The sequence below is a fragment of the Babylonia areolata genome, chromosome 1, assembly GCF_041734735.1.
Source record: "Babylonia areolata isolate BAREFJ2019XMU chromosome 1, ASM4173473v1, whole genome shotgun sequence".
Classification (NCBI taxonomy): Eukaryota; Metazoa; Mollusca; class Gastropoda; order Neogastropoda; family Buccinidae; genus Babylonia; species Babylonia areolata.
The window spans coordinates 74,964,218-74,989,960 of NC_134876.1; the positions used below are offsets into that span (position 1 = coordinate 74,964,218).

Consider the following 25,743-nt stretch of genomic DNA (forward strand, 5'->3'; position numbering starts at 1 on the left):
TGGAGTAAAAATTTGTATAATTTTTATTTCACATTTGTGCAAATGAGGTAATAAAGAGCTGTAACAACAGTAGAGAGTGTGTCAATTTCATAATTATAACAAACACTGAACCTATTGAACACACATACACACACACACACACACATACACCACACGTGTTCAGCGCTTAACTTTTAGTCCATCGCAGTAGCGAACTTGACCCGGCGTTCAACTCGGGAAGTAAAGGCACCGATTAAAAATAACACGCAGCAGCTGGGATGGTTAGAACTGTGGCCTGGAAGAGATAGCTGTACAAAGCACCATGGGTGCTCTTCCATGTCGCGCCTCTAGCTGTTACAAGCTGCAGGGAGGGAGACAGACCAGCAGAGCGGTGTGTGCTGTGCCAAGCGATGGCAGCAGCCACAGAGAGAAAACAGCACATCTTCTTTAATATCTGATAACACGTTGCTTGTCACCGCAATCTTTTTGTTAACAGTGCGGTTTTAAAGAATACAATCTTAGCTTCAAAACGATAGGAAACTTGAATATGAATATCAGATTATTTTTCTCAGGATACCTGTTCGAAAAAGTAGGCATGCTTATCACCATTTTGTCAACACATGCATTCTAACACATTTGGAACACACTAAATCTAATTTCACGGAGTTAACACAACATGCAAAATGCATTCCGAGCACAGTATAATACGTATTAATGGCGTGCTGCTCACTAACCTGTGTTGACCATTGTAAAGTTGGGAGAAGCTGTAGCATGTCAAAGGATTCAACTATTGTAGCTTGTGCAAGTACTGAACTGACACACACTGATTCAGTCAATCACACACATGGAAGCGAATAACAGTCACGGCACATATCTGGATGGCAGCTTTAGTATTTTGAAGGAAAAAAATCAGTTTCTGCTGACTGGTTTGTGAAAGTGGTGGTCATCACCATTCAGTCATTGGCAGTAATCACTAAACTGATTATTCTGTCAGAAGAAAAAACTGACACATTATCAAAAAGTCCTAATCAATTGTCCACTTCATAAATTGCCAAACAGTTAACGTGGTCAAGTGTGGAGCTGCAAGCACGTTACTACTTTTCACTCTTCACCCCCAGCAAGCTGGGTGGGCTAGCTTGCCCTGTCGGAGAGAAAGTCAGATACAAAGTGAGATAAAAATAAGAAAATAGACACAGAGGGGGGAGGGATGGTGACGGAGAGTGTGAGTGAGATAAAGAGGTGATAAGAGAATAGAAAGAGAGAGAGGGGGCGGGGGGCAGAGAGAGAGTGAGTGAGGCAAAGAGAGATGAGGATAAGAGAATAGAAAGAGAGAGAGGGTGGTGGTGGAGAGAGAGTGAAAAAGGCAAAGAGGGATAAGGATAAGAGAACAGAAAGAGAGGGGGGGGGGAGAGTGAGTGAGGCAAAGAGAAATGAGGATAAGAGAATAGAAAGAGAGAGAGGGTGGTGGTGGAGAGAGAGTGAAAAAGGCAAAGAGGGATGAGGATAAGAGAACAGAAAGAGAGGGGGGCGGAGAGAGAGTGAGTGAGACACACAGAGAGAGGGGGGGGGGGAGAAAGAGAAAGATGTGGATAAGAGAATAGAGAGACAAAGTAAAGAGAGAGGGGTGACTAGAGGGAGAACGAGAATGATAAGAGGAGGCAAAGAGAGAGATAAGAGAAAAAGGTGGTGAGGGTAGAGTGACACAGGGATGGGGAGAGAGAGAGAGAGAGAGAACAATTTCTTTAATTCAGATAAAGAGAGAACGATTTATTTAATAATCCAAAGAGAGAGAGAGGGAGAGAGAATGATTTATTTGATTCGGACAAAGAGAAAAAAAGAGTAAAATGAATAAATGCAAGACGAGAGATTCGATAAAGAGAGAACGATTTATTTAATAATCCGAAGAGAGAGAGAGGGATAGAGAGAGAATGATTTATTTAATTCGGACAAAGAGAAAGAAAGAGTAAAATGAATAAATGCAAGACGAGAGATGCAGTGCCAAGAATGAGTGATGAGAGAGAGAGAGAGAGAGCAGGATATAAGTGGACAGCACGTGTTGAAAGAAACAAAGAAGAATGAAAGAAATAAGAAAGACAAACAGAAAGGATGACAGATTCTGGTCCTCTGGTGAGAGAGAGACAGAGAATGAATGAATGAATACTGAATGAAAATGTACCAAAAAAAAAGAGGAAAAAAAAAGATATGAGAGAAGTGGTGAACTAAGAAAAACAAAGAGTAAGCAAGAGAAAGAGAGGGAAGAAAACAGAATGAAATATGGAAGGAAAGAAAGAAAATGAGAGAGAAGAGGAAGTGAAGGAAACCCTACTCACGATTTTCTGCTGTGAAAAATACACCACTGCCAGTCACAGTTGCTAGCAAACTGTTCTCACAAATAAATGCTGCGACATTAAAAGACTGGTTCCTATGGAGAAAGGTACTACCACCACCAGAAAGAGAAATGTCTGAACTATCCGACAGTACAAACGTTAATGCCACAGAATCTCACGTACGCTCACAAGCCCACCCAAAAGGCGTGGGAAATTGCTGCGTTTTAATATAAGAAAAAGAAGGGTCAGAGGAGGGTTAGGCGGGCACAGCGGCCGAACGAGTTTACAGGTCTGGCACTATCAGTGCTGTCTGCGGGAGCTCACTGTCAGCTAAGTGTACGGTTCTGTTTAGAACTTGGACAGCTGTGACACACACATGCACGGACACGCACACACACATACACACACGAGCACAAACCACACACACACACACACACACACACACACACACACACAGAGACACGCACACCTATAGAGAAAGAGACAGACAGATAGACAGACAGATAGACTTAAATTGGTGTAGACAGGTAGATACTATAGACAGACATATATATGCATAGGTTCAGCAGGTTCCAACTGCAGTGTTCTTTCAGGGGAATGGAGTAGGGAAAAGAGGTTGTGGTAAGAAACTTTATTCGCATTATTCATTTGGGACTTGTGTTTCTTCATAGACTTCTGTCTGGAAAGTAGACTTCAGTTCAAACACAGTTTTTTTGTTTGTGTTTAGTTTGTTTGGGGTTTTTTTTTTATGATGTTGGGTCTGACTTCATTGTGCATGTAATGAATGAATTTTTTTTTTTTTTATTACTGTCTAAAAACATCAACAAGTGAGTATCCTTTTTAAATGGTTTTTAGTGCTTTGTGCTACTTGTTTGTGTTTGACAAGGGTAGGTGATCTGTTTCAGGTCTGCAGTGCCTTATATGATTTCATGTCTGGACAATCTGAAATGGATCATCCACTTTGTGAGGTCAGTGAATATCTCTCTCTTTCTTTCTCTGTGTGTGTGTGTCTGTCTGTCTCTGTCTGTCTGTCTGTCTCTCTCTCTATAATATATATATATATATATATATGTATATATATATGTGTGTGTGTGTGTGTGTGTTTGTCTGTGTGTGTGTGTGTGTTTATGTGTGTGTGCATATATGATTATGTTTGTGTAAGTGGGTGTGGACAAATTGCCAGTCCTTGTGCCCCCCCAACTTCCCTTCCTACTGAAAAAAGGGGGAAGTACGGGGGGTGGGGGGGCAGAAAATTGTGTGTCATAATAAAGTCATTAAAACAAAAACAATAACAACAACAACAACAACAACAACAACACAAAAAAAGATACAGAACTGAAAGCAAGAATGGTGCTTGTGAGTGTGTGTGTGCATGCTTGTAAGCAGGTGTGTGTGAATGTGAAAGAGAAAGAGGAGAAAGTGATGCAAACACTCTGTGCTTGCAGTATATCATGATGATGATAATGATGATGATGATAATAATGATGACGAAAGTGGACAGTGGTGGGTTTCAGGAATGCACTGACCACTTGTTGGACCGACTGGATCAAGAGCTCAAGCAAACAGAGGATGAATGTCGAGATTACAGGTACGGAGTGGAGTGGTGGCCCAAAGGTTACGCTTCTACCTAGCATGCAAGAGAATCTAAACGCACAGGTTTGAACTCCACACTCGACGGGCGCAATAGCCGAGTGGTTAAAGCGTTGGACTGTCAATCTGAGGGTCCCGGGTTCGAATCACGGTGACGGCGCCTGGTGGGTAAAGGGTGGAGATTTTTACGATCTCCCAGGTCAACATATGTGCAGACCTGCTAGTGCCTGAACCCCTTTCGTGTGTATATGCAAGCAGAAGATCAAATACGCACGTTAAAGATCCTGTAATCCATGTCAGCGTTCGGTGGGTTATGGAAACAAGAACATACCCAGCATGCACACCCCCGAAAACGGAGTATGGCTGCCTACATGGCGGGGTAAAAACGGTCATACACGTAAAAGCCCACTCGTGTGCATACGAGTGAATGCAGAAGAAGAAGAAGAAGAACTCCACACTCGCCAATATTTTCTCCCTCTCCACAAGACCTTGAGTGCTGGTCTGGACACCAGTCATTGAGATGGGGCCCTAAAATGGCTAAATGTAGCACATAGTGCATGTAAAAGAACCCACTGCAACAAAAAGGGTTTTCCCAGGCAACATTCTGTAAAAAAGATCCACTTCAACAGGAAAACAGACTTGCTGTCAGAAAAAAAGAAAGAAAAAGGTTGGGGCTGTACTAAAGTGACACATTCTCCCTGTGGAGAGTAGCCCGAATTTCACACATAGAAATTTGTTGTGACAAAATGCAGTGAAATACAATACAATACAAGTGACAGTGTGTAAAGAGACGAGAGAGAGGTGAGGAAGCAAGAGTGAGTGAAAAGAAAGAGAGAGGGGGGGACTTGGAGAGAGCTACTATCGGTGTTTGTACACTTGAGTACTGTCTGTGCATCTGTGTGTGTGTGTGTCAGTATCCATGATTACATACTGTATTTGTGTGTTTCGAAGTGCGTGGAGCAGTACTGATTGTGTATGTTTGTGGGTGTGTATATTTATTGATACATACTGTGGAGTGCACACGCCTGTGTTCTTCTAATATAATGTGGCCCTGTGTTTTTTTTTCAAAAATGTCAAAATAGTAAAAGAAGACACACCATACGTAAACAGAGGGGAGGTATTGATTGAAGGGAGGCTACTAGCTGCAGCTACTTTTGATTTCTCTGCTTGGGTGGAGTAGTATTTTGCAGAGCACGCGAATGAGAGCCCTGCCAGTGTTGCACCAGTGGGTCATAGTATATGTGTTCAATTGAATATGATTATAGGGGGCAAAATCTCAATCAGACTGTGTAAAGTTTGATATAAATCTTCAGGGAGTTCCTGGACAAACTGAACGAATCAGATGATGGCGTTGACGAAGCTGCCTTGGATAAAGAACTGGAGCAGGTGAGTTTTTCTCCTTCCTTCATTTTCTAATCCGTTACTTTCGTCAAACTCTTCAAAGAGAGCAGTATTATTGTTTAACTGACGTAGAACGATATTTACTGGAATGATAGCCCAGAGACAGGGGTGTCCCAGGATTTCCGCATGGACTGTAATTTATACTCTCACCCCCACTGCCCCCACCCCTCCCCCCTCCCCACTCCCCCCAGCCCCCTCCACTTGACCTTGAGTTGCTTATCTTTTGGATGAGAAAATAAGCTGAGATTCAGTGTGTAACAAACACTCTGTGCTTTTAAAAGAATCAGTAACAACAAGAGAGTGTTCCCTGGCAAAATTCTGTTGTAGAAAACTGCTTTGACAGAAAAAAACCCACACTTGCCGCCAGAAGAAAAAGAAGAAAAAAGGATGGTGATGCACTCATCCAGGGGAGAGAAGCCTGAATTTCACACAAGAAATCAATCATGAAGAAGAATACACAACGATATACAATATCATGCAATTTTTATGCCTTAGATTTTAGAAAGATTACTCTCATGATTAAATATGTAGAGAGGGAGAGAACAGGTTAACCAGTTATCACCAGTTGACAACCTCTGCAAAAATGGTGGCCACGGAAACATGGTGTGGTACCATATTTTAAGGACTCTAATGGGATACCTTTTCCTCATCTTCAACCTGTGTACCACAGTGTGCTTTATGCATGCTCAAGATCTATCAAAACACTGTCATGAATCAGAATCATATCGAGGTTGACCTCTGACCTTGGAAGTGTGACTTCCATGGCAATGAAAATAAATGAAATGCTTCCATGAATCAGAATATAAACAGCTCACACTCTAGGGGAAGCATGTACAGGACTCCAGAGATTGACAGAGCAGACATGCAGATGATGCAACGATATGGGTGCAGTAGCAACAGCAATGAATAAATTCTTGTTTATCATTCTTACGCGTGTCTTATTAATTTCTGTGCTTTATGTAATGTTAAAATTTGAAATTATTCCAAATCTGAAGGATGCGCCTTAGAATATGAAATGACTTGTACTAGTTGTAGTCAGCAAAATATGTTACATGTACTTGGAATTATCCTTTTTTTGTCGTTATTTTTTTAATTGTACAAATTCTTCCACATCTGGAGAGTGCACTTTATAATCAAAAGCATCTTGTAGTCAGTAAAATATGGTACCTGTAAGTCTCCTTTTTTTCTTCTTTTTTTCTTCACCTGCAGCTGAGAGCAGAAGAAGAGAAGCTCATTCAGGAACTTGAGCGTGTGGAAGAGGAACAGCAGAAAGTGGACCAACTCATTGTGGCAGAGAAGGAAGAAACGCAGAGATTGGAGGAGTCTGAAGCCAAGTGAGTCACTCCTGTTTGTTGGCCTAGAAAGCAGATACAGAAAGAGAAACAAAGTAACAGACTTGTTGAGGGTGTGGAAAATGATGGGTCTCTTCCTTGATGTCATGTCAGCATGTTTTCACCTCAGTGGTTTGTTGTGTCTTCCTAAGTTCTGTCTTGTGCCTTCCATGCTTTCTTTACAAATTTGAGAAGACAGGCAGGTCTGAATACTGTGGTTCCTATCCTGTTTGTTATGTTGTATGCAGTGTGTACAATATTATCTATTTCATAATTGTTAGCATTTGCCTACTGCTATCCACTCTGTTGTTGTTTGTGCAGTGTGTACAGTATTATTAATTTCATAATTGTTAACATTTGCCTTTTGCTATCCTTGCTGTTGTGTTTCATGCAGTGAGTGCAATATTGTTGATTTCATTATTGTTAACTTTCACCTGTTTATTGGATGCGGCAGATGTTTTGTGGATCACATGGAGACACACAGTGTACAGGGTTACCTTTTGGCCGGGAACAGAGGGGATTTATTGGATGGTAAAGTTTTGCATCAGGAGGCGCCGTTGCAGAATCAGTTAGGCATTGGACTTCTGGTCCAGTGTTCACCAGTGATCAGGGTTCGAGGCCCTGTTTCAGCATGGTGTTGTGTCCTTGAGAATGGCGCTTTACACCGATTTTCCTCACTCCACCCAGGTGAGAACGGGTAGCTGACTTCGATGAGGAAAGTTTAAAACAGTGGAAGTAGAGAATTGGGCCCCACCTTCCAGTGCCAGTCCCTAGACACAGCGGATATGAATTCTCTGCCCTGGTGGCCATAAGAGGCTAAGAGAGCTTTAACCTTTTCTTCTTTTTTTTTAAGTTATGCATGATGGTGGTTTGTGTTACAGGTACTACAGAGACTACGCTGAGCTGAAGCGGTCCAGAATAGAGCTTGCAGATGACCAGCTGAGGTGGGGACTGTTAGCAGTGCCTGTGGTCCTTTGGCCAGCTCTTCTTCTTGTGCTGTCTTTGGGTTTTTGTGGAGCAAACAAATACTGGGACTGTAACCAGTACATTGTGTTGAGCTTATATCATTTTAGGCAGATGTTTTTTCACACCTGTGGTTGGCTCTCTAGGCTTTGACCATCATGTTATGTTGATCCGTAGGTCAGGTATCTGCTGCTCTTTTCTTTATTTTCATCTTCTTCTGGATTTTGTTTCTTCAAGCAGATGTAGTGTGGCATGTATGGATCAGTCTGCACACTTTGACACTTTCTTGGAAATGATTTTGTGTATGAAGAGTGTATGAACAAAAGAAGCACAAGTTGAGATACACTTCACTGAACATTTGTACATGCACATGCATGAACACACACATATTCATCATGCACATGCACACATGCACATGCGCGCAATCACACACACACACACATATCTAAATATTCTCTCTCTCTCTCTCTCTCTCTCTCTCTCTCTCTCTCTCTCTCTCTCTCTCCTCTCACACACACTCTCTCTCACTCTCTCTCTCTCTCTCTCTCTCTCTCTCTCTCTCTCTCTCTCTCCCCTGTCATACACACACACTCTCTCCTCACACACACTCTCTCTCTCTTTCCCCTCACACACACACTCTCTCTCTCTCACACACACACACTCTCTCCTCACACACACACACACTCTCTCTCTCTTTCCCCTCACACACACACTCTCTCTCTCACACACACACACACACTCTCTCTCTCTCTCTCTCTCTCTCTCTCTCTCTTTTGCTGTCTCTTGTCAAGTGAAAATCACACACATAAAGGTAAGCACCACACACAGAGGCATATAATGATTATATATACTATTTGTACTTCTTTTTTTTTTTAACAGTGTCTGTGATGAAATACTGATACACAGACTGTGGAAAGTAAGGAACAAAGTTGTAAACTTCTTTTTTTTCTGTTTAATTCCAGTGTTGAGAACCAGATGCAATTTGCCACAACACAGCTGAATAAACTGAAACAGGTCAATGTGTTAAATTCCACCTTTCATATCTGGTGAGTGACACTGTCTTGTTTGTTAAGTATGGTGAACAGAGCAAAACATGCTGTTTGTTTCTTAGATTATACGCTGCTCATCATAACTTTTAGGATATGTACTCTCTTTTTTTTCCTTTTTCTTTTTTCTAAGGTCTTATAGAAAACTTGGAATCTTTCTCTTTCAGATCTGTATAGATGATTTTCTTTGTTTTGCATAGAATTATGTGATCTCAGTGTGCATGGCCATGCATGTTCATGTGTGTGTGAACATGAAGACATGAGGACTTGTATGGAAGTCACTTTCCATGCTTGAGAGAGGTCAGCTTCGTCAGTAGAGCATTTAACTCTTAATCCCAGAGTCATGGGTTTGAGGCCCATATTGATCAGGGTTTTTTTGTGTGTGTTTTTTTTTTTTGGGGGGGGGGGATAAATTCTTTCTTAAGTTAATGTTTTACACAAAGCTAGGCTAAACTGTCAAGGTCAGATCAGTGCATTGAGTTTATGCAAAGGTCAGGCATCTGTTGCTTTATTTTAGGTGTGTTTTTGTTGTTGCTTTTTTTGTTTTTTATTATAGTTTTTTTGGGGGGTTTGGGTTTGGTTTTTTTTTTACAGTTGTGATGTAGCATGTATGGATGAATGCGCACGCTCTGACACAACCTTGAAACTGGAACTGCTTGAGGGAGAAAGTGAAGCATTTCAAAACATGTAGTTGTTGTTGTTTTTTGTTGTTGTTTTTTATTATGAATATTTGTTGTTTTGCTGTAACAGTACAAGGATAACTCTTTTTGAAATTCAAAGCTGGTTTGATATTAGGTAAAGAATTACATTTACAAAAGGAAGAGAAATGCATTCTCTTTCAGATGAAAAATAAAATGTTGAAGAGCATTTTTGTGTGTTCTTTCTGTTATTGTCCCTTGAAACTAGTTAAGATATTGTCCTTTACTATGATCCTATCATGTACACCTCCTTACTATGCTTGACATAGATTTGGTATTGATTGTTTGTTACATAGATCTTATTATTGTGCTTGACATACAGTTTAGTAGTGAGCATATCCCTTATAGATAGTTTTATTGTTGTTGTCGGTGTCATTGTGCTTGACATACAGTTTAGTAATGAGCATATACCTTATAGATAGTTTTATTGTTGTTGTCGGTGTCATTGTGCTTGACATACAGTTTAGTAATGAGCATATACCTTATAGATAGTTTTATTGTTGTTGTCGGTGTCATTATGCTTGATATACAGTTTAGTAGTGAGCATATACCTTATAGATAGTTTTATTGTTGTTGGTGGTGTCATTGTACTTGGTATACAGTTTAGTAATGAGCATGTACCTTATAGACAGTTTTATTGTTGTTGTCGGTGTCATTGTATTTGATATACAGTTTAGTAGTGAGCATATACCTTATAGATAGTTTAAGTGTTGCTGTCCTTAGGTTATGATCCTATCACATACATCTCATTACTATGTTTGGTTTGCTATTGATTGTTACATAGATCTTATTATTGTGCTTGACGTACAGTGTATCAGTGAGTTGGGTTGTTTTTGTTTTGTTTTGTTTTTTTCAGGCATAATGGCCATTTTGGAACGATAAACGGGTTCCGCCTGGGTCGCCTCCCCAACATCCAGGTGGAGTGGAGTGAGATCAATGCAGCGTGGGGCCAGGCAGCCCTCCTCCTTCACTCCCTGGCGCGCAAAGTGGACCTCACCTTCAGAAAGTAAGCTCTTCTCCTTCTCGTCTCTCTCAGCTCTGTGTGAAGAGTCATGGGGGCGCTGCACAGAAGAACTGTTCACCAGATTCCTCCAGATTTGTCGGTTATATGTCAAAGCCTGGGTCTCTGCGAATGGTTCACTCAGAGTCATGGAAGTCTGGAAAAGTCTTGGAAAAATGAGAGAACTATTTGATTTCAAGGGCTGGAAGAGTTTTGGAAAATTATGTAATTGCCCTTCAGGTTCTGGAAAGATTTTGGAATTTTTTTTTTTTTTTTTTTGAGTAAAAACGTTTGACCAGTACCATTCGACAAAGAGCTTAATACATTAAACAAAAATTAATTAAAAAGAAAAGAGCAGCTAAAAGTGATGAATACTGAACATCAGTTTGGTATGGCAAATGTTCAGTCTTGTGTGGAAAAGGTCTGGAAAAGTATGCAATTTTGCTTGAGCTGGGAAGAAAAAATCAAAATCAAAATGATTCCAGTAATGAGTTCTAGACAAGACTTTGATGACACATGTGCGCGCACTCACTCACACATAAGCATGCTTGTGTCCTGGTCATGAAAGGTCATGGTAGTTAAAAGGAATGTATATATATATGAAATACTGGTCCCATACCCACAGAAGAATGGATCAATGTGTGTCCAGGTATACACAGGGAAATTGATTGCTGCATGCCCATGTCAGGTATAAACAGGGAAATGGAATGGTGCATGTCTGCCTTTGCATTTCTGTTTACTTTGTTTCTTTTTAAACCAAGGATGGATAGGTTCTCAAAGCCTGATCAATGTGTTGGGTTATCTGCAGATGAGATGCAGCATATGTATGTTTGCAACTGAAACTGTGTTTAAGTATAAACTTTTTTGCCTGACACACAAGGAAATGGATTATTGTATGTCTTTATATGTGTCCAGGTATAAATCAGTGCCTTACCCACAGGAAAATAGATTGGTGCATGTCTGTCTGTGTCCAGGTATAAACTGGTGCCTTATGGAAGCTACTCGTACATTGAGAATCTGGAGTGGGGTAAGAGGAAGAAGAAGGATGAACCCAAGGAATTCACCCTGTATGCTTCCGGGGGATTCAAGTTCTTCTGGGACACCAAGTGAGTCGTAGTCTTGTCGTGGAAAGTTTTCTTCATGTAATGTTTGTGTTTTTTGGTTTGTTTGTTTTCACAAACTAACTTGCAGTTATGCTTCTCAAGTTCTCTTCAGAACTTTTCAACCATGTTGACGTAGTATTCATTGCTAAAGAAAACCTTCTACTATATTTATCATGAATCAGAAAACCTTTACCACTTTTTCTCACTTCTGTTTGCTCTCAGTGCATGAGTGTGTGTGTGAAGGGGGTGTGTGTGTTTTGGGTGGGGAGGGCGTATTTTCATGGTTTTCAATGATGTTAGGGTAGGGGAGGGGAGAGATGTAGCAAGATGGTGTAAGTGGCTGGAGTATGATGATCAGTAGAAAGCGTCTTCTTTTCTTTCTTACCTTTTCATTTTTGTTTTTTTGTTTCATTGTATTTTCTGTCTCATTTTCTCTCCCTCATTCTCTTGCACTGTGTGTGTTGGGAGTGTGGGAGTCAGCAGTTTGGGGTAAAGGACATGGATGGAAAGGGAAAGGAAAGTTAATGTTTGTTGAGGTGTCAGCTTAACTCATTCTGTACCAATTACAAGTTTGCTCATAACAGACCACTGAGCTAGAATGGTGTATTTTTATGTAGCTATTTTGAGGGTTTATTTGGTCTGGTAAATGAAATTCACTCTCAAATGGCACTGTTTGATTTTGCCTTGATTTTTTGCAAATTGATTGACTCTAAATTGTTGGAGAAGTGCCCACAATGTCTCACATCCAAACAAGCACCCAGAGGATTTTTTAGTGGATTATGAATATGAACTATGACAGCGGTGATGAGGAGGAAGATTCTACCAAATTCGAAACCAGTATTGGAGAGTCACTATTTTTATTCACAATCACATGTACACGTTTGCAAACTCACCTGGCCTACACACTGGGCAGAGAGGGAGGAAACTCTAGCTGCTATCATTGGGTAAAGACTTCATCATAATGCCCTGTCGATCAAACTACTTCATTGCTGAATGTACAATGAAGCATCAATATTATCTCTTTGTTTTCTCTCCTATTTCTCTGTCACCCTCACTGTCTTTCTACTTCCCCATCCCTATCTTTTTTCCTTTTGTTGTTCCATCTTTTTCTTCTTTTTTCTTTCCATCTTTCTTTTACTTATCTTTTCTTTCATTTATTTTTTTTTTCCTTTTTGTCTTGCTTTTGTGCAAGTGAATTTTGTGAATGAAAGGGTTTTGTTTAATTCTTTGTTGTTGTGAGGTAACACATGGTAATGTTGTCAGGTTTGACCTGGGAATGGCAGCTTTCCTGAACTGTCTGGAACAGGTGAGATACACACTGAAGATACTGGTTATCTGATTATTGTTGTTGGTACTATTATTATCATTATTGTTATTATGATTATTATCACCATTTTTATCATTATTAGTGTTACTATTATCATTGTTATTAGCATTATTGTTATTGTTGTCGCAGAAAATGCATGACGCCCCATACATGAGCATGCATTTTGTTTGTAGTTGCTTGCAATACTGGCAGTCATTGAAGGTGGTATTCTTGGTTTTCTGCTTTTGTTTTTGTTTTTGTTTTTTATGTGTGCATGTTGATACTTCTTGTTTGTCTTGTGTGAATATCAGTGTTTAATGTTTTATTCTATTGTTGACAGAAATCATGGTAGTATTTATTGCTTGACATTTCCATGTGTTAGATATCAAACAAGAATGTGAAGGGGTTTTTTTTGTTTTGTTTTTTTAATGTTTTAATATTTTCCTTTGCAATTATGAATGGTTTTTGGCAAGGACAGAAAATCATGTCTTTCTCTCTCAAAAAGACTCACACCACCACCGCTACCACCATCACCACAAATATGGTGTAGTTTCTGTGTGCATGTATGTTTATGTATGCATAACTATTTTTTTGTAAACGCCACAAGCTCCCTGCCCTGGGAGTTGTAGGTGTCAATCTGCATGATTATTATTATTATTTTTAGCAGTCATCATAGTATCATTACTGTTATATTATCATTATTGTTTTATTGTGAATATTATTGTTATTTACAACTGTTGCTTCAGCTGCAGCAGCTGGCATTTTGATGTGTGTTGCGTCTCTTTGTCCTAGCTGTGGGAGAAAATCAACGATGGCAACAACATGCCTTACGCCATCTATGGTGATCGCCTCCAGGACCGAGAAACACACAACTCCTTCTCAATCAAGTGAGCATTGTTTTGTTTTTATCTTATGTTGCTGCTGTTGTTGTTGTTGTTGTTTTTAACCCATTAAGCATCTGGAACGTCAGGACTTAATGTGGAACTTCTTCTTCTTCGTTCGTGGGCTGCAACTTCCATGTTCACATGTGTGTGCACGAATGGGTTTTTATGTGTATGACTGTTTTCACCCCGCCATGTAGGCAACCATACTCCATTTTCGGTGGTGTGGATGCTGGGTATGCTCTTGGTTCCATAACCCACCGAACACTGACATGGATTACAGGATCTTTAACGTGCGTATTTGATCTGATTTGATCTTCTGCTTGCGTATACACATGAAGGGGGTTCAGGCACAAGCAGGACTGCACATGAGTTGACCTGGGAGATTGGAAAAATCTCCACTCTTTACCCACCAGATGCCGTTACTAAGATGTGGAACAAGTCAGTGCAGTGAAGTCTCAGTTATCAGCTCATCAGGAGGTGCCATGAGAGCATCCATAAGACATTGAACTTCTGATGCAGACTTCACCAGTGATCAGGGTTCAAGGCTCCAGTTTGGCATGGTGTTGTGTCGCTGGGAAAGAAACTTTACTCTGATTTTCCTCACATCGCCTTGGTGTGAATGGGTACCTGACTAGCGATAGGGAAGGTTAAAGCAGTGACAGAAGTGGATTGACCCCTGCCTTTCTGTGCCAGTCCCTAGACACAGTGAATACGAATTCACTGCACCCATGGCTGTAAAAAGCTATTGGACATTTAACCTTTAACCTACCTCCTTAGCTCAGGGACTAAGAACACTAACAGTTAACGTCAGCATGGGATGGGTGAGAGGGAGGTGAATGTTTGCAAAAACTGATAACAGGGCAGCATAGTAAAGACGTTATGGGGTTGTGTGTGTGTGTGTGTGTGTGTGTGCAGAACCCAGTTTAATTGTGAGGAGCAGTGGACGAAGGCACTAAAGTTCATGCTGACCAACCTGAAATGGTGTCTCTCCTGGATCCAGGCCCAGGGCGCCAAGCTAGGAACCAACAACTGACCACTTCTTTTGTTTTTTTTCTCTGTAGTGCCTCATCATCTGCACCATTTCAGTGACATTGCTCCCATGCCTCTTACTCTTAGTCTCACTTCTTTTCACATTGTTTTCGGGTTGTTTTTATTTTCTTTTTGTCTTTTTTAAAATTTTGTTTGTATTCTTTCTGTCAGGTTGAATCTGTATTGTCGTCAGTTCAGAGTAGTGATTATGTTTTGACAGGTTGGGTGATTTGTGTGTGTGTGTGTGTGTGCCTCAGAATTTGCGGGAATTTTATTTTCTATATTTCAGTGATGATGAATGATGATGGGATGGTGAAGATGCTCCAGTGGGGGCCCGCTTTAGGTTAGGGACTACTTGACAAGGCTGTACTCTCATAATATATATCCCGGTGTCAATCAGACAGACAGATACAGATTTCCAGAGCTGGTCAAGATATTTGAGCAACACTCTCTAAAATTGCATCCATGAAATGGATGACCCTTAACTGCGTGGTCCCAGTCTTTTCCATTTGAGCTCAGAGCACATTCAGCTGTGGGTAGAAGCCAACCACGGGCCAGAAAAACCCACCTCTGATAGGGATCAAACCCAAGACCTCCCAGTGGCCATGCCACAGTGGCTGGTGTACTGATGATTTTTGCTATGAGAAGTATTTTTTGGGTGGGGGGTGGGGGAGTCTGGAGTGGGGGGGGGGAGTAGGGGAGGGGTTTAGCTATCAGTGTCTTGTGTTCAACTGTTTGCTGGTTGCAGTTTGTGTTCCGTCATTTAGCTGATTCAAATTGTTTGGGTTTCTTTCTTTTCTTTTTCTTTTTTTCGGTTACGTTTATGATAATGTGCATACAGGCTCTTTTATTGATGTTGATGTTTTATCTTTATTATTGGGTTGAAGAGAAGAGAGAGACAGAGATGTATACACAGACAGTGTGTATGTGTGGCTGTGCACATGAGACAGTGACATTGGCATGTTTTCTCCACAATGAAAGAGTAAGGTTAACACGAACAGAATATTAACGTTTCTGTTTCCTTTGTCCAATGTCCAGCTTAAGTATGTTCTTTTTCAGCATGTCACTTACTGTACCAGGTTGAATTTCTGGCAAACGACACAGAAAAATGTTGCACTTACTGATTCCTTGTGCTTTCATTCCATTGTTATTGTCGGAGATTTGATTTGTCACTTTGATGTGGAACTGGTCTGTAGCCAAAATTGAGAACAGGATGTTGTTCCCTGATTGACATTTTCGGGTGTGTGGTTTTTTTTAGGTTTTTTTTTTTATACACTTCATTACAAGTATATAGACGCAAAAACTGATCACTTTCCACAGTTTTTCCCCTCCATTTGAGCTTTCTGAACAAACTTGTTACCACTAAAAAAAATAACCTTGATATATAAGATATAGATATATTGTAAACTTGACCCACCAAGCTACAATGAATGCTGTTTCAAAGGCCAGTCAGTTTGGGGGTTTTTTTGTTTGTTTGTTTTTTTGTTGTTTTTTTGTGTGTTTTTTTTTACGAAGATGACTGAAGATTGTATTGCACGGACAGTTCTATCCTTTCCAGTCAAACAAAGCACCTCAAACCCTCTTCCCAGGGATGTGTTTTCATACTGCTTCTACTCCCTGCTGCTGCGCACTACTGCTGATTGGAACAACTCGCTGAATTCTGATGTGTGTGTGTGTGTGTTGTTGTTTTTTTTTAATGCATTTTATTTATTTACTTTTTTTTGTCATCCTGCTATAGTTTTACTTCAATAAAATTGACCAGCCCATTGGATTTATGTGTAGGTCAGGCATCTGCTCCTCTTTTTTTTTTTTCTTTTTTTTTTTTAACATATACAGGGGCATGTATATAGATCAGTCTGCATGCTCTGATACAGTACCTCCTTGAAACTCGAAAATGAAAATGTAAAAATCTTGCTATGGAAATGTATAAAGAATAAAAAATGAACATCTATCACCTTGTATCCAATCTTCCATTGGTTTCAAACTTTTTCAGAGAGATCATGTCAAACAGTTCTATCGCATTTGAAATGAAAATGGACATTAGACACCTCATAAACTGTTACTATAAAACAAACAACAAAAGAAAAACACATATACACACAAAGATTATTGCATCGCAGCTCTAGATGACCATATTTTCTTTAAAAGTCGAACAAATCTTGTTGGGAAGTGCCAGTTGATTTTGATGTGCGCTTATTTAAATACAAAATTGTGGGAAAAAAAGCGCAAAAACCGCCCATAACATACAAAGCCACTTTCATAATGACTGTTGACATCCCTCAGTCTCTGGAGGAAATGGAGTTGTGTTGAGTTAGGTTTCTGGCACAGAGTCAGTTGTGGCTTGACAGGCCATTTTGAGAGTGGCAGTCTCTTTCTGCAGATGGTTTCTCAGTCAGACTTCATTATCATTTCATAACGATTTGCCCCAAATGCTCTTTTTGTCTTCAGTTTAAAATATGCATAGATATTTGGAAAGGATATAAATATCTCTTTGCAGGAAATCTGTTTTAATTTATTTCTGGTTGGTTGAATGATTATTGAGTGGGGGGGAAAAAAAAACCCCAAAAAAACACCAATCCCGTGGAACTTGAAAACTGGAAAGATTGTGGTTGAATGTAATGTCAGTTAAAATGGTGTTGTGTGGTATTCTTCCACCATTCAAGCAAACAGTTTGAAATAGTATTTGAAATAGTTTGATATAGTATTGTATGGTTGCTTTAAGAAACATTTCATTCCAAGCTCAATGTTATTTTGCAATCATGGTGCAATGAACTGATATAAATGAAATTTGTGTCTTATGGAGAAAGTTTGAGTGCATGCATGTGTATATGTGTGTATGTATATGTATATGTATGTGTGCGCACATCACGCACAAACAGATGCATTGGAACGAGCAGATTATTTTAATATATACGCATATTTGTTTTATTATGAATCTTTGTAGTAATAAGGATGTAAAGTTTCTTTTCAATTTTTTTTTTTCATTTTTGCTTCATCATCAGTTTCATTTTTGTAACATTCCACTATGCTTCCTGTCTTGAATCACACATGGACAGCCACACCTAAGCAACCTGTACTTTTGTCACAACCATTCCTGTGAGTCACAGCATAGGTAATATGCTGGCTTATGATGTGAAGAGAATGAGTAACCTTTGAATTTTTTTTCATCTCATTTAGGTTGATCACAAGAGTGGACAGAATTATTCTTTTGGTTGATTGTATACAGTTAGCATTTATGTCATTGATATTTTTTGCTTACTGTTCTTGATTAGTTGTTAGATAATGTTTGCTATTTTGTTTTTTTTTTCTTTGGTGGAGGGACTGGGGTGGAAGAGGGTTGGGTTGGGCGGGGAGGGGGTAGGTGTGGTGGAGGAAAGGGGAATGGAAGGAGGAATTGAAATAAGAGTGTGTTGATTGGCTGTTTTAACAATTCTTTGATGCTTTGGCAGATGGAGGAAAAAGGTTTTTGTATGCGTGTGTGCTTGTGCATATGTGTTTCATTCAGATTTATATCAACACTGACATTAAGTAAGTCAAGTGCAAGAAGCCATTGTTCATCATGTGTTCAAATATCTAGCATGGTTCATGTCAGTTACTATTATGACAGTCTGTGGTGGAAAGAATGAAAAAGAATCAGTGGAATTAAATCTGGAATAAACACTTGTGTTAATAAAAAATTCAAAGAGACTGTTGTATGTTTGACTTTACTTAATTTCATTTACTGATGTGAATATGTACATGTGGTAAAGTGTAATTCGTATTTTAAAACAGTCTTCATTTAACTTCAAGCAGTGCCAGACACACACACATGTGTGCGTGTGTGCGCATGTACAAACATACATGTTGGTGTTCTTTTTTTGTCTCATACACATGCACATACAAATACACCTCACAAATACACTTTGAAATGGGACTCTTTTATTTTCCAGTAATGGTAAGGGGGCAGGTTGCACCAACATAATACTTGCAAGCAAATATATACAGTCCGGTAAGATCAAATTGATATATAAACACTAGAAACATGCTATTTTATCATTATTGTTATTACAGTTAGTTTTCATGCTGACTTTTGTTGGTTTTGACTTGGCATGTCACCTTTGGAATGTTGATGTACAGGTGTCAAAAACACTATTCCAGGTTACATTTTCAGTTGACGACAGAGAGAGCTCAAAAAGCTGTACTCAAACAGAAGTTCTAAAGATTCATACCCAACAGGTGATAGTGGAAGTGAAATCCATCAGTTCGAAAGGTATGATATTATTTGTCAGTTTAACACAGGTGGGACTATGGAGACAAGTCAGGTAGGAGGAAGGTGAGTGAAAGGGGATGTGTGCCAATGAGGGGAAAGTAAATTGGGAGTTGATAGTATCCAAGACAGAGATACAAATCAGTAAATGTCGCACACTTCAACAGTTGATGTTGCCCGTACATTTTGGTGCCCTTTCATTGTTTTTGTTAGCCTTGGGGATTTATGGAACTGACAGATTTTGGATTTATCCATTGATTTACTTGTTGACTAATTTATCTTACCATCATTATTCAAATCATTTCATGAAAAATACATACTTATGAATATGTTTGTGTAACCATTGCCTATATAACGCAGACTATAACAGTTTCACCATGCCGGTGGTTTATATGTAATTCAGCTTCCATTACCTCTCCTGAGAAGTCTTGTGAAAAGATTACAAATAACACTATTCTCACAGTGACCTGAAAGCTTGACAGACGGAATGTCATCAGAATGGTTGGCATGTATCTGGAAAAGGAGGGGGGGGGGGGGGGTTGTGTGTGTGTGTGTGTGATTGTGCCTTGTTTTGTCTCTCTGGTGTTGGTGGTTCCAAACAAATGCCACTCACCAGCAAATACCCCATTTCTTACGCTTCTTAGTGGCCTGATTTCTTTGTCCTTGGTTTTAAAAAAAAGGGGGAAAAAAATCAGTCTTCCTTGCACTGTTAAGTTCAGTGTGACTGGTATCATTCCTGAGAAAGCAAAGGCCAACGAGACAAACACAGATATAATTCTGTTACAGAGACCTTGTTTATATACAGAGCGAAAACAATGCTGACAGAGTGAGGAAATATTGCTTGCATGCGTGTGTGTGTGCATGCGCACGTGCGTGCATTTGCCTGTGCGAATTTCTCACATGTTCTGCTCAGTTAAATTGTTTATGGGAAGCCCACCATGTTAAATCCATGGTGGGTTCCCTTTTTGTGAAGAATTTGTTTAAAATCTTTTATTTCTGTTGAAGTTGGCTGCACTTTTCTCTGAAAAAAAGCACTTTCTTTTGAATCAAGTTTAGATTTCGAATGTTTTTTACCAGCAAGGGCTCATCTTACACATCCATTATTGTTAAAGTTATACTTTTGCTTCACCAGTTTTGAAGATTAGAGAACAAACCATAAACTGTTATCAGCGTTTGCTATCCAGCCTTTTTCAAATTAGCGAAAATTAATTAAACTTTATGAATAAAAAGAAACTTTCTGTAGATGAGGTCATAATTTTCGTCCTGATTATGTTCAGCGAACATAAAGGAGAAAAACGTTGGTTTTTTTTAAGTTTAGAACTACCCTAAGAGATACAGGATGGCTATATTGTCATTGGTACGTCCAGCCCGCTCTTCCATTTCACTCCTGGAGCGCGGTTCTCCAACGCACAAACAGTGAAATCAGGTCACCCAGTGACGTCGATGTCCGTGCTGTCAAAGCACGCCACAGAAAGAAGGATGACATCACAGCAGTTCTCTCACTGACACGTAGCCGTCACCTGCAAAAATAAGGAAGTCAGTAAGTGGTGGGCGCAATAGCCGAGTGGTTGGAGTGTTTGACATTTAATCCGAGGGTCCCGAAAATGTTCGAATCTGGCTGCGGCACCTTATGGATTAAAGGATGGAAATAAGTGTTTCCGAACTCCCAGGTCAAAGTATGTAATGACCTGCCGTTGCCTTAATCTCCATTGTGAGTGTACACATGCAGGACATTAAACAGGGACATTAAAGATTCAGTGATACATATTAGTGTTCAATAGTTTTTGGCAACAGAAACATACCCAGCATAGGAACCCCCAAAGCGGAGCTTGGTTGCTCCAACAAGAGGGTGAAAAGGTTCTAAAGTCAAATACCTACGCGTAAACCCCACTTGTAGCCCCTAAAAGCGAGTAAACATGGGAGTCGCAGCCTTCGAAAGGGAAACAAAGGCAACTGATTTGTCTCAAAACCAGTACGTAAAAACATAACATGCAATCTTTTTCCAGAGCGAGTGACAAATATTGATAATCAGCGAGGAATTCTTAAAAATATTTTTCACTATCTGAAATGGATACCGTATACAACCCAGAAGGGCTTAATGAAAACAGGAGAATATACAACAGAATATTTTTGCATGATCTGGATCATCCAGTGAGGCCTTGTGCTTTGTGCTGTGATGGCCATTATTCGTTATTGTTTTCATCTTGGGAATAAAACAAGAAAATATTATAGTCCCTCGACAGTGGATTTTTATCCCTTGTTGCTGGCTCCTACAAGCCACCCCCCCCCCCCCCCCACACACACACACACTATTATTATTATTATTATTACTATCATCATCATCATTGAATTGTTACTGTTAAACGTAATTGCATGTTAGTTATGCATTGTGTGTGTGTGTATGTGTGTGTGTGTGTGTGTAGTTTTCTACCTTTTCTGTTTTTCTCTTCCCTCCTCACCCCTGCCCCGCTCCCCCCCCCTCCCACACACACACACCTCCCCCCTTAACCCCTCCCTCCACCCCCCACCCCCCACCCCCACCCCCCTTTTTTTTCTTTTTTTTTTTCTTTTTAATCGTCTTATATCACTGATAGTGAAAAGACGCTAAACTAAAGAACGAACGAACACACACACACACACACACACTGACCATCCGAGTCCAGATGTCTGGCTACCCGTTCAGCAAGTACTGAGTCTCTCTGGACATCACGGCTGAAGTCTTCTACCGCCACCCCTTTCCTGGGAAGAGACAAGACGAGACAAAAATCTTTATTTATGAGGACAATAGATGAAAACTGGTGTGCTCTTCTAAATCCAGTCCCCGCCAGTATTACCGTCTACACTACATAGGTATATAACAAAGGGATAAGCATGATAGTATTAACTGATAATAAAATATAGTTGGAAAAAATATCTCACACACACACACACACACACACACACACACACACACAAATACACACACACACACACACACACACACACACACACACACACACACATGTTGAGACAAGGAATTCAAATGCTGATAATGATTAATTCAATATGATAGTAGTAGTAGTAGTAGTAGTAGTAGTAGTGGTGGTAGTAGTAGTAGTAGTAGTAAAGTCATTATGACCATACTATATAAGAGGGCAATCGGCAGAAAGTATTCCTCGAGCATGCAACGCTAAATAGTTATCTAATTAGCTCATTTCCACCAGAATCAATCGCCATTAATTTGTTGTGGATCACAATCTGATTAATTCGATGGCAAGCTGAACGTTGCTCTCTCTCTCTCTCTCTCTCTCTCTCTCTCTCTCTTGTATTTGACTGGTGAAAGATTCTGAAAACTAGCCATGTTTATCTGTTTATCTAGAGACATCACGCTGCCTATTACCTTTTTGCAATGGTGAAAAATCGTTTGGGAATTCCATATATCTGGATACTGAGTACCTCTCTCCCACGTACACAACGCCCCCCACCTCACCCCCCACCCCCCCAAAATCGTGATAATATTCCTTAATATCATCTCACCTACCCAAGGAGGGGGCATATAGATAGATAGATAGATATACAGAGAAAGAGAGAGAGAGAGAAGTAGGGGTGGTTATGGCTGTTTGCTGACCAGCACCACATTACACCACCAGAAAAAAACAGCCCGTAAAGATGAACAGCGAGAATGCCAGTGGTAATTCTTGAGCACCCGAGAATTCGAACTCATAATCCTTCTTAATTCCAAACGTCTCGTAAATTAGTCACGTGCAGGTTTAACGCCAACACAACCTCAGGTGGTAGAGAGGAAGGGGATAAGCATTCAAAACAATTTGGGGAGAGGGGTATCTCTAATACTGGACTTGACTCCACAAACCCGAGAATGCAATTATGCAACTGGCAACCCAGATCTAAACCCACGACCTTTCGAATGCAAACGTGGCGTTCAGCCACTTGAGTAAGGCATGAGTTTAGTTTCGTATTAAGTTCCTCAAACTTAGAGCCGGTACTTTTCTACCTGAAGGACTTGATGTGGTGTGTGTGTGTGTGTGTGTGTGTGTGTGTGTGCTGTCACGCATGCTTTCGTGAGTGAGAGTGACATATATGCTTGCGATCATGCACACGTACAAACACATCGCATACGCGTTTCCATGGGGCCTCAACACACACACACACACACACACACACACACACACAATACCCACCCCATGAGGGAATTAAGGAGGATGGATGTCTGGCCGTCCAAGTCCGATCTCTTGCCGAACATGTAGCCCATTTTGTAGCGGCCTCGGGCCACTCTGCGCGTGCCCTGCCCATCAGAGGAGGCTAGCGGCAGACAGAGGGCCACCACACACAAGCTGGCCACCAGGATGGAGAGACGGTACACAAGACCTGACATCGTGTTTGTAGACTCCTGTTGGGTATTCGGGTCTGCTGGTCTACGTTATACGTTCGTTTCAGCCTGCTGGGGGAAAAAAAAAAAAAAAAAAACAGGGCAAAGATTAGCAGACATCACCAACAAACAGAATGTATACGCATTCAAATCGTTTAAGTATGTTTGAGTGATGAAACTTTGTGTTGTACTGTGGAGGAAAAGCCTTTTTTTCTCATGTCGCCCTATTATCAGCAAACATGTCTACAATTTCACTTCTAGTGATGATAAAGTATTCCTGTATCTTGATCTTGACAGGAAATTTTCATTAATGAGGACCGTTTGAAAAAGAAAAAAGAAGAAGAAAAAAAAAAAGCAACAAACAAGCTTAGTGATTTCTCTTTAAAAGAATGGCTACTCCCCCACCCCGCCCGCCCCCTCTCTTCAAACAAGGGTTTAATTCATGCCCCCCCCCCCACACCCCCACCCCAACCCCCACCTTAAAGCAGGAGTGCAAAATTAATTGCACTTATTTATTTGCATTATATCGAGACGGTATAATTTGACGTCATCATATCTATACATCTAAGAAAGTTACCGCAAGTTATGATTTGACGGTGCTTTGAATTTACCTTCGAAATCATCAGTCTGATATCATTGTAAGTTTGGTGTGCCAAACCTTTCAATCGTTTTTTTTTTCCCCCACACACATTGATGAAATTATTTCTTGTCCTTGCCGGGAAGTCCACAGCGAAACATCCAGGTGTGTGCGATATAGAACCAGTTGATGAAAAATAACACTCCCAGTAGTTTTGATAGGATAGATGGTTTACAACAGCAGTGCGTCTACATGACTCCAATAGCAGTTATTCTCCAGCTTTTGTCAACAGAACAACTTACTTCCCAATGGTGCGTTGTTCTACCGAGTTGTTCGACCAGATTGAAATCTAGAGTGATTCCTGAGCTTCATGTTTTTGTGGGTTTTTTGTTTGTTTGTTTGTTTTTTTCTTTTATTTATTTGTTCATTTATTAATTCATTTATCTATTTATTTATTCATCTGTGTGTTTGTTTGTTTGCTTGTTTTTTTTTGGGTTTTTTGTTTGTTTGTTTGTTTGTTTGTTTTTTGTTTTTGTTGTTGTTGTTTTGTTTTGTTTTGCTTTTTGTTTGTTTATTTTTTCTCAATGATATTCTAATCTCTATTGCATTGTGTGAATCAAGTCTCTAAGGATGTTTACTCTAGTAATAAACATTTAAGGCACACCTTAAGTTCATAAAAGAAAAAAAGAAAGAAAATCTGCTTCTATCTGGGGTGGTTTGTTTGTTTGTTTTCGTTTTCTTTTTTGTTTCGGGTTTTGTTGTTGTTGTTGTTGTTGTTTTGGTTTTGTTTTTTGTTTTTTCGCGGTATGCATACGGTGGTATAATATCCGGTTGACTCAACACCAGAAAAAAAGAAAACATAAGAAGTGAAAAGACACAGAGAAGAAAAAGAAAAAAAAAGCGTATATTCCAACCCTGTTCCCATCAATGAACTTTTTTTTTCTTCTTTTTTTTTTTTTTAACAGCAGCCTAAAAACAGGTTTGAGAGCCAGATATGAAACTGTCCATTTTACGAGTTGGGTGTATGTTTTCACCGCGGGACAAAACTGAAACGGGAAGAAAACTGTCCCGGGGACGGAAATCGCCTCCTTGCACGACCTGAGCTGAGTGGACAGACAGTAGGTGTAATTGTGACTCTGAGCCATTCTTCCCAAGGCTTCCAAAGCTAAGACCCCACACTTCTCCCACGTCAGGAAATGGGTCGGGAGGGAAAGAAAAAAAGGATGAAAGGGAAAAGTTTCATTCTTCTCCCCCTTCCTCCCCCGACCACTTTACCCCTCACACTCCCACCAAAAGGTCACAGCTATAATTGTGTGCTCTCCATCACCATCTAATGGAATGGGCAAACAAGAAAAAAAAAAAGAAGTAAAAAAAAAAAAAAAAAATAGGAGAAAGAATGAAAGACATGGAGAAAATAGTGGAGAGGGTGAGGCGGGGGGAGGACAAGGGGGGGGGGGATGAAGGAAAGAAAACGAAACAAAGACAAAAGGATCTCAATCAGAGAGACAGAGAGAGAGAGACACAGAGACACTCGGACAGACAGACAGACCGACAGACATAGAGATAGAAAGACAGCGAAAGGGGCGAAGTGGAACGGGATTGTGATTTCAGAAAAAAAAAAAAAACGAAAGGAGAAAAGACGTTTGGAAACATCAGTCAGACATCCTTCTTTCTTTCTTTCTTTCTTTCTTTCTTCTCTTCTCTTCTTCTCTTCTTCTTCTTGAAAATTGTTCTGTTAGTTTGTTTTCCTTTTGTTTGTCTGTTCGCTTGTTTTGTTTTGTTTTTGTTTTGTTTTGTTTTTGTTGTTGTTGTTGTTGTTTTAATTTGTTTTCTTTTTGTTTTTGTTGTTTTCACTTATTCTTTTTTTTTTCTTTGTCTTTGGTTGTTATTTAGGGCG

The 25,743-nt window shown here is 40.0% G+C and overlaps 2 protein-coding genes across 4 annotated transcripts in view; one reads left to right on the forward strand and one right to left on the reverse strand.

Annotated features, from left to right (window-relative positions):
- LOC143287576 (beclin-1-like) overlaps positions 1-18,345 on the forward strand; it is a 21,427-nt gene extending 3,082 nt beyond the window's left edge. The window contains exons 5-15 of the mRNA XM_076595685.1: positions 3,212-3,274; positions 3,821-3,894; positions 5,210-5,282; positions 6,507-6,631; positions 7,510-7,572; positions 8,554-8,637; positions 10,192-10,341; positions 11,310-11,441; positions 12,702-12,744; positions 13,537-13,631; positions 14,544-18,345. Of these exons, the coding sequence (XP_076451800.1) occupies positions 3,212-3,274; positions 3,821-3,894; positions 5,210-5,282; positions 6,507-6,631; positions 7,510-7,572; positions 8,554-8,637; positions 10,192-10,341; positions 11,310-11,441; positions 12,702-12,744; positions 13,537-13,631; positions 14,544-14,661 (1,020 nt within the window). The 3' untranslated portion in view covers positions 14,662-18,345. The remainder of the gene's footprint in view (positions 1-3,211; positions 3,275-3,820; positions 3,895-5,209; positions 5,283-6,506; positions 6,632-7,509; positions 7,573-8,553; positions 8,638-10,191; positions 10,342-11,309; positions 11,442-12,701; positions 12,745-13,536; positions 13,632-14,543) is intronic.
- A 208-nt stretch (positions 18,346-18,553) lies between these two features.
- LOC143293565 (sensorin-A-like) overlaps positions 18,554-25,743 on the reverse strand; it is a 54,240-nt gene continuing 47,050 nt past the window's right edge. For 2 of the 3 annotated variants that reach the window (XM_076604546.1, XM_076604564.1), the window contains exons 2-4: positions 23,082-23,341; positions 21,554-21,642; positions 18,554-20,423 (exon numbers count right to left, since the gene is read on the reverse strand). In XM_076604546.1, the coding sequence (XP_076460661.1) occupies positions 20,389-20,423; positions 21,554-21,642; positions 23,082-23,275 (318 nt within the window). In that variant the 5' untranslated portion in view covers positions 23,276-23,341 and the 3' untranslated portion in view covers positions 18,554-20,388. The remainder of the gene's footprint in view (positions 20,424-21,553; positions 21,643-23,081; positions 23,342-25,743) is intronic. The other variant, XM_076604554.1, reaches the window with a different exon arrangement.